Genomic DNA, 13,736 nt, shown 5'->3' on the forward strand with positions numbered 1-13,736 from the left:
CCTGCTGGATGAAAATCAGAGTTATACAAAGTGGGAAGTGATTATTCACATTTCAAAAGAATTAACCTCACTACAACATGGATGAACTTTGAAGACATTATGCTAAGTGAAACAAACCAGGCACAAACCGATAAATATTACAGAATTCCATTTATGTGAGGTACTTAGTGGAGTCAAGTTCATCAAGACAGAAGGTAGAAGGGTGGTTGCCAGGGGCTGGGGGAGGGGGGAACGGGGAGTTAGTGGTGAATGGGCACAGAGTGTCTGGTTGGGAAGATGCAAAAGTTCTGCAGATTCATGGTGGTGATGGTTGCACAACAATGTGAACGTACTTAATGCCACTGGACCGAAAACCTAAAAATGGTAAGCTTTACGTTACATATATTTTACCACCTTTTTTTTTAAAAGGGGGTTAACCTCGGATCACTGTGACTAATCCCTGCGAGCTCACCCAGTGAAAAAGGAAGGATCAGTTTGCTGATGACTAACCCCTGGGAAAGGATGCTGATGTGGATGATAATAAAAGCAACGGTCTGACAGTTATTTGCAGTGTCTGACAGGAAGTGCACTGCACAGATCAGAGGTTGTGGAGCCAGAAGCACCTGGGGCTAACCCTGGACTTGGCACTGCTAGATCATGGGTGGGAACTGCCACCAATTTCCTCGTCGGCAAAATGGGAATAATAATAGAACCCACCTCTAAAGCTGTTCTGAGGATTGAAGACATGCACGTAAAGCCCCTGGAAGAGCCCTGGTACTGGCTGACTCTATAAACTACAGCCGTTAGGATAATGATGGTGGTTTGGTCTACTTAACAATTGTTTGCGCAGAGCCAATGCCCACCGCAGACCCAAGAGAAATGACTATCATTCATTTCCGAAATAAGCATGTCCGGCGTGAGAGGCTGCACCATATGACAGGAGAAGTAAGGGATGCTGGGTTTGAGTTCAGATCCTGGCCTCGCCTTCTACCAGCTGGACCAGCAACATCAGCACCAGCTGGGAGCCCCACCCCAGACCTACTGAGTCAGCATCTGCATTGTCACACGGTCCCCAGGGGATTTGCTGCACGTCAGTCACTCTGAACCTGTGTTCCTTCAACTGTAAAATGGGGGCGGGGGGTGATGATTATAAGGTAACCTACCTCACAGGGCAGATACGAAATCAAATGAATTGATAGATGGAACGTGCCTTAACCCACGCCTTACACATGGTAGGCCTTCGGTCAATGTTAAGCGATCACTACTTTCACCTGAGTCTCAGTTTCCTTTGTTGGAAAAGGGAATTGCAATAGCCTCGACCACACGGTGTTGTGAAAAGCAAAATCAGATTAAATGAGATAATAATAATAACAGCAGCATTGCTACGTGCCAGTCATTGTTCTGTGAGCACTACGTATATTAAAACCTCACACCAACCCAATGAGCAGGGTTCCGCTGTTATCTCCATTTTGCAGATGAGGAAGCTGAGGCCCAGGGCAGGAAAGCGGCTGGCCTGAGGTGTGGGTGAAGAGCTGCACTGGCTGTAAAGCTCCACATTAAGGGGATTTAGTGTTCTCGGGTGACTGAGGAGGAGACGGGCTTTCTGTGTCACTCTCCAGAAAGACACACTCCATAGCTCTGTCGGGCCCTGGAGTTCATTGCTGTGGCTTTCCCGTGACAGCCTCGCTCAGGCTGTCAGGAAGTGAAGGTACGGAGTGAAATGGTGAGCAAAAGTGAGTGGGGTCAGCTTGTATCGTCAGATCTAAGGTTACACCTCCTCTCGAGAGAGATGGGAAATAACGGATCCCAAGCCATCTGGGGAAGCTCTTCACTGAGGTACCTCCAAGAAGCAGCCTCTCAGGGGACGCGAACACACAACCACCCAGCTCATTCGACCCTGGCAGCCCCGCATGGCTACTCTGGCCACGGTGACTCAGGCAACCTGGCCATGGCCACCATCAGCACTTGGAGAGTCTCCCCCAGGGACAGCTGTCTGCAGGCTGCCTATATACAAGGTAAGGCCTGCTGAAGCAAGGATGAAAAAAGTGGCCTCCCCTTGTGAGTGTGAGGATGCTCTGTTGGATTTAGGGCAAATCTGGGTGGGTGTAGTAGAGAATTTATCAGGTGCCCGGTCTTTGGAGCCAAATAACCTTAGGTTTGTAAGCCAACCCCATTGCCTATTAGCTGCAGGAGCTTCCTCATCTGTAAAATGGGGGTAATCAGATCCACCCCAGTGGAGACATTCTGAGAACCAAATGAAATAAGGCGTGTGGAAGGTCTGCCACAGGGTTCTGGCTTCTAGCAGGGGCTCCAAAAAGGTTACTTTCCTTGTCTAGCCTCCATGCCCTGCCCTGCTCCTGTGCTTGCTGCTCCTTCCCCTTGGAAGCCCATCATCACATCCCTTTCTATCAAACTCCTAGCCATCCTTCAAAACCCAGTTCAATTGCCACTGCCTCGGCAAAAGCTTTCTGATCTGCCCATAGTTCAGACCCACCACTTCCTCCTCAGCACTTCCACGACAGATTACAAAGGGACTATGAGGCACACAGCAGAGTCACCTGGGCCTAAGAGATGAGGATCAGGGAAGGCTTCCTGGAAGAAGAGGCCTTCAAGCTGAAACTCTAAGGAGGGGTAGGAAAAGAGCACTAGGAAGAGCATTCCAGGCAGAGGCAACTGTGTGTGCAAAGGCCAAAAAGTCTAGTGGATTTGAGGAGTTGTGTCCTAGGCAAGGGAGCTTCTCTGACTGCCCCCCACCCCCCGCCCCCTATAGCTCAAATAACACCTGTCATTCCCCATACTCATCCCGCATGGATTTTCATCACCTCCAGAGAATTACACTACGTATTTGTTTATTGCTTGTGTCCCCAACCGGAATTTTAAGTCCATTAGGACAGGTACCTTACCCTCCTCATTCACCTCTGTATCCTTCTCATGGCTCATTATTTCTGCTGGTTTAACAACAGCTAGATTCTGAGCTCCAAGAAGACAAGGACCTGGCCATCTGGTTCACTATTAAATTCCCAGCATCCAGCACCATGCCAGGTACACCGTAGGAACTTAGTAAATATTTGTGGTCAAATAAATAGTGCTCACGGGAGGTATTCAATTTGCTGAATGGATAAGTGCAGGAATGGAAGAGTGAATGCAGGCATTCGTGGATATGTATGTACACACGCACGTACACATAAGTGGACAAATGAACAAACAGATGAATGGATTCATTAATGCATGAATGCAGCATCCTCACATTCATATAATCAAAGCCCAGAGGCCCGTACCCTGAGCTGCCCTTCTTGGTCTCGTTAAGCCTCGGGGTTTCCATCTTGACTTAGCCCTGGCCATTCAAAGCTGCTCTTCTTATCCACAGCAGCAGGCATTTCCATTGTCATCAGGGGCAACGGGCCATTTCCCCTGTGTCCCTCTACTCTGAGCCCTGGGAGCTCACCAAATTCCCAGCCCTCTTTGTGGAGGTCTGCTGACCCTGGTGCCTGGCCCTCTTCTCATTGTCAGGCACTTTTACAGGAGCTGTCTATGGGAATTGTCAGCATTCCATTCTCCCAGAGAGTGGGATGTGAATCTGGCCCATTTTTATTAATTGCAAATTAATGCTGTGCTGGGTGTCTATTTTAGTAGACATGCTTCTCCGCAAAGTACGGAATGCAACCCAAAGAAGCACATTGCTCTCATTCTTTCTGCCGACCGACTGTGTGAATATTTTTAGAAGCCACACCCTCGCGCAGTGGCCAGAAAAATAATTCCCAGTGCCAGATGCGCTCTTTGCAAATCAACATCAGGCAGGGAAGGGGAGAGGAACAAGAGCCATGGCTCACACCAAAACTGCAGCGACAAGTTTCGACCAGTAGCATTTTTATAGGTCTTCTGGGCAAAAGCCCTCCACCCTTGAGATACGCAACATGGACCCACATTTTGAGAAGCACCTCACTGCTCATACTCTGCTGGTTGGTAACAGGCCTTCAGGGTCAGTGGTCCCCCGGTGCAGACACTGATGACATGGACTCTCTTGAGCATGGAGGCCAGCTTGTGGCCATGTGTCTGCCTGCCTTTGCTACGAGTGCCCTTTCTAAATATGTTTCCAGCAAAATGCTGAGTCAGGAAGAGTTGAGCATATGCAGCCGGAAGACAGATCAACAGCAGCTGAAACACATTTTCAAAAACCTTGGAAGTGGGTGTAAGACGATATAAAGAGAATCTGCCTGGAAGTCAAACATGTGAGTTCTAATCCTGGCTGTCACCCCTTCACTCCAGAATCGAATAGCTTAGAGTACCGACTTACGGCGTGTGACGAGCATTATGCCGCATTCCAAGGAAACAAAGACACAATGACATACTGATTCTTTGTGTACGACCTTGGGCAGGCATATCACTTAGACTTTCTGGGCCATAATCATGAAAACAAGGGGTTGGAAAATGACCCTCAAGGTTCTTTCAAGCTCTAGGATTCTCAGATCCTCGTAGGATTCCTTGAACAAGCAGAAGGAAGGAACAGCGTCAGAGAAAGGGGAGGTTTGTGTGTGTGTGTGTGTGTGTGTGTGTTTTACCTTGGTAAACGCCAGGAGTAGACATTCTTAAGGATTCAGAATCCTAAGGAAAAAACCTTACTTTTTATAATGTTCTATGTATCTGTTATTTCCCTACCTAATGGTTAGGGACCCCGGGATGAAGGACTTGGTCCTGGGAGCTGGGAGGCCCCCATCATTGCCCTTTTGCTTTATGCAAATGAGCCGTTCTCCCAGGCTCCTGCCCATTGTTCCCCGCACAATTGCTTTCAGAATGGTGACCATTCTTCTCTTCCATCGGGGAATTCTATGACTCTGTAGGAAGCTATGTGCCTTATCACTTCTGGGACTACATCATGGGACCATGAGGTCAAGCTGTACCACAGAACCCGATCCCCAAGTGAGAGGCTCACATTCCAGGCCTTGTAAAGACCACATTTCGTCTTGAGAGCTCAGGGGCAGGTGGCAGGAAGACTCTGCAGAGAAAGTTACCAGGGTGGATGATACAAACCCTTAGAATGTGCCCCTCAGACCAGAACCCAATTCTCTAGCCGTGGCCTGACCACCGCGCCCCAGCGCCTTCAGAGAGCTCACTTCCTGTTCAACGCCCTCCCCAATGGCCAGCCTTGTCAGCTGGGGCCTTGGATATTAATAGGTGAGTGCTAAGTGCATTGACCACATATTGTCTAAAATCCTCACGTTTGTCACTGACTGTCCAGGGCTGGCATCCTTACTAGACAGATGTGGAAACTGAGGCTTAGATATGTGAATAATTAATCTAAAACACTGCCGTTCGTAAGGGGCAGGGCTGCACCTCAAACCCAGGCCACGCAACTCCAAAGCCACTGCTCTTAACCTTGACTCACTGCACTGTGCTTAGACAAAGCCAGAGGCAGAGCATCTTGTTCAGTCCTCAAAACAAGCCCGTGGGCATTACCCTCTCCCCATTTTATGGCTGAGGAAACAGGGTTTTAAGTGGCTCTCCCGATGTCAAACAGCTAGTAAACCACACAGGATGGAATTTTCTAACTCTGCAGCCACTGCTCCTTCTGGAATAATCCAACCACTTTGCCAGAAACGGAGAGACCCTGAGATTTCACTTCCTGTTCCTAGAAAGACTAATTTGACCGACTGTTTCCTCCTTATTCTGTGGGCTACGGAGAAATATGTGATCACGGTCAACCTCTCACAAAAAAACAAGAGGTCACCCGGATGTGGCTTCCAGGGGCCTCTCAAAGGACGATGGTGACTAATGGTTGCCACCGTGATCTGCAACCAGAATGCAAACACCAAAGCAACTCCAACCGTCCCAGCAAGGAAACAGCCTTCCTGTGATGCACTCCCTCAACGGAAAGCAACAACAACAAAAAAAGGGGATGATACAAGGTCACTCCCATGCTTGGTCCAGGGACCAGGGATGAGGCACTAACGTCACCGGCGGCCAATGAGAGGGACCCCTGGTGCTGGGAGTACTAAGGCCATTTCATAATGAAACCCATGCGGCAAGCTCCAGTTTATTTTGAAACCATATTTGCTTACTTTGCAGCCATGATCAAAAGGCCATTCGGAGTGCTCTGCAGGGGGCACTTGAACCCTGTCGGCCAGGAGAGCTTTCTCTAGCTCCGTCAGCAGCCCGCATTAATACTCCCCGTGAGAGTCAACCCCATCACTTGCTGGCATGTTCTTTCCCAAAAGCCACCACCGCCACCATTTCAGTCGGCTTCCCAGTTCCACAGCTGGCGGGGGGCGGGTGAGGAGACAGGGGGTGGAAGTGACAGAGAAGTGGCAGGGACAGATAATAAATTGCGGGCCTGCGGGCAAATTCCAGCAGGATGGTTCAAACTTGGGCTCAGTGGGTCAGAGAGACAGGGGCTCAAACCCCAACTCCACTACCTACCACTGTGTTATCTCAGGAAAGTTACTTAACGTCTCTGTGCCTCAGTTTCCCTATCTGTGAAATGATGTAAATAACAATATCTATCTCATGATTGCTGTGAAGATTGAATTTAAGTGATATCGGGCAAAGATGCTATGAAACACAAACGCACTAGGTTATTGTTGTTAAGTATTTTGATGGTGCTAATTACAGACTATGAGCTTCCCGAGGACAGGGACTGTATTCTAGTCAACTTTTAGGACAATGTCTGGCATGTAGTTGGAGATCGATAAATGCTTGTTGAGAGAATTCAACCACTGGAACTGAACTGAGGGCTCAAACACAGTGATTCTCCCCACCCGCCTGCTGGGAAGGAAGTGGCCGCCTTATTCGTAGGCTGCAGCTTGGAGCAGAGTGTAAGCCTTCAACCAGCTGTAATCCCCAGGTCTGGCATATCAATCAATGAGGCAAGAGCTTTACCTTAATATTACAGTTGTCATCGAGCAGTATATTTTCCAGCTTCAAGTCCCGGTGGACCACACCATTCTGAAATGAGAAGACAGGCAGGGAATTGAATGGGAGCAGTTGGGATGAGAGAGAAAGTGGGAGAGGGGGAGGAAGGAGGAGAGTGAGCAAAGGGAAATCTTTGACAGATTAAAGAAATGCGTCAGCGCCGGTGGTCTTCACCCTCATCCTTCAGGGCCTCTCTCACTGTCATGAAGCTCCCTGCCAGCGACCAGCACAGCACCAGCGACAGGAGAGCATTAGTCACTTGCTGTGTGGTTAAGGGAAAAATGACAGGAATCCATTCTCCCCCAGAGCCTGTAAAACAGCGGGGGGGATTCTTTGTCGGAATGTAATTCCACTGTGTGAAAGCCGTATAGTCCCAGGCAGTGGCAAACATTGTCTGTCTGTGATGCGATTCCCAGGGAAGCAGCAGATTTCTCTGCTGGGGACTCAGAATGTGGGGCCCACAGACCTTGCTTGTCTTGTCTGTCTACCTGTCTCCCCAGTGCCTGGCTCAATCCGTTCTGACCCAGGAAACCATGCAGATCTGTCCTGAGGATAACAGAAGCATTCCCAAGGGTTATTTCCTAAGCAGCTGGAGGCAAGGTTCCTCTCTGCTGGGCAAGACTCAGTGTGGAGTGAACGGTGAAGGTGGGAGAGGCCACTGAGACCAAAGCAAGCTGCCGCCATACGGTGGGACCTTTCCATTCAAGCAAATGCTGGCAAAGCTGGCAGGGGAGCCCAGTGACAAGCAGGCAGACAGCCAGCTGAATGGTGAAAAGAAGCCCTTAACCACCAGGCTGCTGGTCTATACAGCAGTAACAACTGTCCTGCTCAATGCTTTTCAAAACCCAGTGATCTTTTAAGGGGATGGGTGAGCAGGGGAAGAGGCACTGAAAGAACCAGCTATTGGGGCTGGGAGGACGTTTTTTGTTTTTTTTTTTTTTTCTTTTTTCTTTTGGGAGGACGTTTTTAACATCATTCAGCATAAAGGACCTTGGCAAGTGAAGCTGCCCTTTCAAGAAAACCAACTGGCTAGGAATTCTTTGTCTTTCATTCAGGATTTCTTTAGTTCAGAATCTGCATGTTCACAGCTAGTACTTTATTGCTTATTTTCCTTTCTATTTCACAGTTCCTAGTATCTCTAAAGACACTGAGACTGGAGAGGTGAAAACATGTATTTCTACCACTCTTTCTAACCCAAACCTTCAGGGATTCAGAAATGCACAAACCAGGGCTCCTGGAGGAAAGATACGGAATGCAAGGTAGCTGATTTTGTTTAATTTTAAATATTGGGAGTAGTTTGGTTTACACTGTTGCATTCCCAGTTTTCATAAGATGGAATGAGCATACTAAAGCCCCATTCATACAAAAGCCAAGTTTCACACCCTTCAAATAATGAAAACAGGATCTGTGGTGTTTTATGATGACTCCTGATGATAAAATACAAAACACTGTGCGATCTGAATCATCAGTGCCTTTTGAGTCAGCAGAGAGAAGTTAAATAATGTCCACATGGGTTAAGGGTTTTAGATTGTAAGTAAGTAGAAGATGATCATTCCAGAGTCGTTCTCAGTTAACCAGCGTATTTGACAAACCAGAAGGCCCCGTGCTGCAAGCATTCAAATGAAGAAGCTGACTCTATTTTGGACGGCATGTTGGATTCAAGTCACTACTGTCCTCAAAGTGAAGGACTGTTCCAGGTGTGCAAAGTATGAATGGGATGGAAATCAGGACTAAAATGATAAATAATAATTTGTTGAAGTATGGCTTGGAACTATCTGTGTACTTCATTCCCCTCTCCAGAGACCAAGGGTAGCTAAACTGGCTGGATTAAGAGCACATCCCATTAGTTGTGTTGCAATAAAATTGTACATGTGTGTATGTAACCTCTGTGTATATAACCTATGCAAGGAAAAGAAACCAGGGCATAGAAAGGTTCAGAACCTATGGCCCGCTAATTGCACTTCTGGAACTTCTCTTAAGTAAATTATTCAAATGAGAGAAAAAAGGTTAATGTACAAAGACGTCAATTGCTATTTCTAATAACCAGAAATTAGAACCAGCCTAAGTGTCCAACAATCACAATCATTCCAGAGACTTTTCAGTAACATAGGAAAATGTTTAGATTAAAATCCTAAGTGAAAAAGCAAGACAGAAATGTAAAAATACATGCAATGTGTACCACATTGATTGCATATGGATTGCATCCTGGAAGGGAGAAAGGTCACTGGTGTAAAACTGGCGAAATCCGAGTAAAATCTGGAGTTTTGTTAATAGCAATAAATGAATGTGGGTGTCTCCATTTTAGCAAGTGTCCTACAGTCCTGTAAGATGTTAGCATTAGGGTAAACTGACTGAGAGGTGCATGGGAACTCTCTGTACTATCTCGGAAACTCTGCTGTAAATCTAAAGTGATTCAAAATTAAAAATTTGAATGAAAAATAAATGTGAGGAGCAGGGGGAATAAGATTGGAAAACAACAAACAAAAATGTCAATAGTGGGTTATCCCTGGATTCTGGGTGACGGTGATTTTCTTCTTTCTGGTTTATGAATTCTCCATGCATACTACTATGAACAGATGTCACCTTCATAATATGAACAGAATCACGTGATGCCATGAAAGCCGTCTGTGAGCAAAGCTGCGGTAGGGCCGGCCGTACCTTGTGACAATGGTGCACGGCGGAGACGATCTGCCGGAAGAAGTGTCTGGTCTCCCTCTCGCTAAGGCGCCGCCGCTCGCTGATGTAGTCATACAGCTCCCCTTTGCTGGCGTACTCCATGATGATCACAATCTTATCTTTGTTCTCGAACACTGCAGGAGGAACGGCGATACACAAACACCCTGTTTAACTGACAAGGTCGCTAATAACTACAGACCGTGTGAGAGGGGACAACAGAGATGTCGCTGGACAAACAAATCAGTCCACAGCGTCACGAGGAGATGGGCAAGTTTCCCAGCCAGGTGGGCAATGACACCATCGCTGCTGTTACTGGACTTGCATCTGTAATATCACGGGGAATGTGCCTCTCTCTTCTGAGGACCCCACTACTCCCTTTACCAGGTTCATTTCCCACAAGAGCCTCCCACCAGAACTGCCTCCCTGTAGATGGGGAACAACAAACACGACTACCATTTATTAACCATTCGATATGGACCAGCTACCCAGACCCCAAAACGGGTGGCGAAACTTGTCGTCTCTTTGCTCAAAACCTTCCAGACTTTCCATTTCACTCAAAATAAAATCCCAAGTTCCAAATGTGGCCACCAGGTCCTACATGTCCTACGGACCCCTTTTAGCCCTGTTACATATCTAGTCTGTGCATTTATTCTGTCTACCTCACTAGAATCTAAATGAGGGTTGGTTTATTTCATTCACTGATGTATCCCCAGCACTCAATGCCTTTTGGCAAAGGGGCTCAATTCATATTTATTTAATGAGGGAATTCAAAACTTCACAAATGCATTCTGGACCATTCTACTAAATAACTACATGGCACTCAATGCTTCTCTCTCCCCCAACCTGATATTCTCTAGCAGTAATGCTCAAACTCTGCTTGACTGAGTCCTAGGAGTTCCAGGCAGATGCCCCTGGGGGTAGGTCAGGGGAGATCATGAAGGACAGGCTCTAGGTCCTTAGGTCCACCCCAGCCAAAGCCACTCCACTGCTATCTGCTTTATAGTTGGGGATTTACCATAAGACATCCTTTGAGCAAAGACAAAATAATAATTGTGTTGAAATCCATCCTTCCAAGGGATGTGGTATAAAAACGTTGGTAGGGTACCCAAGACCCTCCTTCCCTGAAGGACCCCTGCCTACCTCCCTCCATCTCGTCGGCTTCTTCCACTGCCTGTCAGGCCCCCTATGCCCACTGATGCCAGACTGTTCACTGTTTCTCCCAGTCACACACAAACACACTGCTGTTTCCCACCTCCATGCTCTGCCCTCTGCCTTTACTCCCACCTGTCTTACCTGCCAGGGACACTCCAACTCATCAGTCAAGGATGAACTCAAATCTGATGCCCATGTTGCCTCCCTTCTACTTCTCATAATGGATACTTGCAACACAGCACTTTCGAACTGTGTGGATATATTTGCTGATTTACATATTTATTTCCTCTGCCGGGACTGTGAGCCTGGACTTGGAGACGTAAAAACTGTAGTTTTGGAATCAGACACTCCTAAGTAGATTCCTAGACCTCCCTCTTACTTGCTGTGTGACTCTGGGGAAATCGCGTACCCTCTCTGTGCCTCACACTTTAGTCAATGGCAAAATGTGAATAATATCAGTAAGTACTTCCTAGAATTGTTGGGAGGGTTTATTGATATCAGGTATGTGAAATGCTTACAACGAGGCTTGTACTTATGGCATACACTCAATAATGTTAGTTATTATTGTTGGTATCACTACTATGGGACCCCAGGGCCTAGCACTGAGCCAGACACACTCGATGAACTGGAACGTGCTCTCAGCCTGGGTCCTCTGTCCTCCCATACCTTGTCACTGGCTGCTAGAAGCTCAGGCTCCTCCAGTTCCTTTCTGGCTCCTTCAAGTCAAGCCAAACCTCTCTGATAAAACGAAGGGAGGGGCTTCCATGGTGGCGCAGTGTTTGAGAGTCCGCCTGCCGATGCAGGGGACACGGGTTCGTGCCCTGGTCCGGGAAGATCCCACATGCTGCGGAGCGGCAAGGCCCGTGAGCCATGGCCGCTGAGCCTGCGCGTCCGGAGCCTGTGCTCCGCAACGGGAGAGGCCACGACAGTGAGAGGCCCACGTACCGCAAAGAAAACAAAAACAAAATTGGCTGCTCCCGCATCTGCTGGCCTCGGTGTGCCCTGCAGCTTTGGCTCTTGCCAGGAATTTCAGCCTGTTGTGCGCTTTTCATTAACAATAAACTTTGGAAACTGGAAAAGCTGCCTCAAGATGCATGGCTCAGCCTCTAAAAATGATAAGAGTGACAGGTCCTGGAGAGGGCAGTGGGTTTTCTAATTTTAAAAACCAGTGGGGTCAGGGCGGAGGAGGAAGAGGGAAAGTACTTCGACAGGGAAATAAACACGGAGCCTCACGCCCCCAAAGAGTCTGATGCATCCTTGCAGGAGGTCAAAGCCACTGGCCCCTTCAGTGACCCTCAGAAGGTGTGGGTCACCGGCTGCACGCAGACCAAAGGACTGTTTCAGTGACCAGATGTATCCCTTTCCAACCGGCTAGCTTGGTATCAAGGAGATATAAACACAATTCAGTTTGACACAGTTCAATATGTCCAATGTTTTACTAAACAGCCTCCATCAGGAACTCCTTCTGGTCCTACCTCTAAAATAGAGCCTGATCCTGTCCACCTGTCTCACGTCCCCGGCCACCCCCTTCTGAATGATCTCCCCTCTGTTCACTCTTGCCTCTTTGCTGACTGCATTTGGAGGGGGTGCTGGGGAACAGTTCCCAATGCATGTTTCATGGAACACTAGTCCCACAAGACATTCTGGAGGGAAAGAAGGGTTCCATGGTAAAACATAGGTAAAATATTTGGAAAATGCTAATACTTGTTCACCCCTTGGAGAACCTAGTTTCTTTAACTCTGAGTTTTGCAGGGCGATTTGGCCACTGCAGTACTCCTACTGAACTAACTGGGAGCCAGTTTGGGAAACAATGGATGAACGAGGCGATAGCCTCACTGTTGCTGGTAGGGCTGGTGGGCAGCCGGGCGAGAGAACTGTCCACGGGGCCAGGCCTGGCTCTGAGATCCCACCCCTCAGTCCTCCAGCAGGAAGCAACTGGAGTCAGGGTCAAGGCCCTGGTGGCAGCCCTAGATTAGCTAAATGCAAACAACATTTCTAGACTTGGGGCATCAGTGATTCATCCAGGAGGCTATGTGGTATTATACATGAAGCTTCCTGAGCCCTTCCTAATACCAGCAGCATTTACTGAAGGCCTACTATGTGCAGGCACTGTACCCATGGCATTTTGCACGCATTATTTCATATGGCTTCGGTCCTGTGAGTATCTCTGTTCTACAGATGAGAAAGCCCGGGTACAGCAAGGTTAATAACTGCCACGGCCACAAAGCAAGCTCGAGGCCTGGGCCCACGGTCTGATGGCACACTCCACCCTCTTAGCCCCTATACTGCTATCCATATACATCAACCACTCTGAACCTCAGTCTCTTCATCAGTCAAATGAGGCTAACAACTTCCTCACACGGTAATGGGGGATTCAGTGAGCTCATGGGCCTAGCACCCTGAGCACGGTGCCCTGGCCACTGCTCAGTCAATGGGAGCTATTCTCATAATTACTTCATCTGCCTCTTGGGCAGCTCTGGCAAACAAAACCCTATGACTTTCCTCTCCCGGCCGGCATCACTCTTTAAAACATGCTGTGGCTCCGCAGAATCACAGGATTTTCGAGCAGGAAGAACCTTAGAGATCAGCTATTATTTTTCCAGAATAGCCCAGGATTTATAATGTATAACAGCAAGGCCTTGGGAATTCGTCCTGAAGAATGACCGGCTTCCGCACCCCTGGCCCACGACTCCTTGCCCGCGGTGAGGTCCCTATCCGCCAGGTGACAGGAACACTCACAGCCATTCTTCTGGCAAAAAGGGCTGCTTCCCTTGGGTACTTTTACAACTGGTTATTTATAAGCCCAGAAATCTTGTCTGTGTTTTTGTTATTAGTCACTAAGCAAAAGCTTATTTTCCACCAGTTGGGAAGGGTTTCCTTTCTGAAAAATGAAAGCCTGTGTCTCTTGGCCAGACAGTTCTACCCAGAAGCCCGCTGGCTCCAGAATGGTAGGGAAAACTATGGCCCTTGACATGCCAAGCCTACCAGGAAAATTAAACCCCTGAATAGAAACTGAGCTCAAC

At 48.0% G+C, this 13,736-nt stretch overlaps 1 protein-coding gene across 3 annotated transcripts in view; it reads right to left on the reverse strand.

Annotated features, from left to right (window-relative positions):
• NUAK1 (NUAK family kinase 1) overlaps positions 1-13,736 on the reverse strand; it is a 68,299-nt gene that overhangs the window by 13,214 nt on the left and 41,349 nt on the right. For all 3 annotated transcript variants that reach the window (XM_027107426.1, XM_027107425.1, XM_027107427.1), the window contains exons 3-4: positions 9,544-9,695; positions 6,853-6,918 (exon numbers count right to left, since the gene is read on the reverse strand). In XM_027107426.1, the coding sequence (XP_026963227.1) occupies positions 6,853-6,918; positions 9,544-9,695 (218 nt within the window). The remainder of the gene's footprint in view (positions 1-6,852; positions 6,919-9,543; positions 9,696-13,736) is intronic.

This window comes from Aethalodelphis obliquidens, unplaced genomic scaffold, assembly GCF_003676395.1.
Source record: "Aethalodelphis obliquidens isolate GAN/ISIS:26980383/991018 unplaced genomic scaffold, ASM367639v1 scaffold8, whole genome shotgun sequence".
Taxonomy (NCBI): domain Eukaryota; kingdom Metazoa; phylum Chordata; class Mammalia; order Artiodactyla; family Delphinidae; genus Aethalodelphis; species Aethalodelphis obliquidens.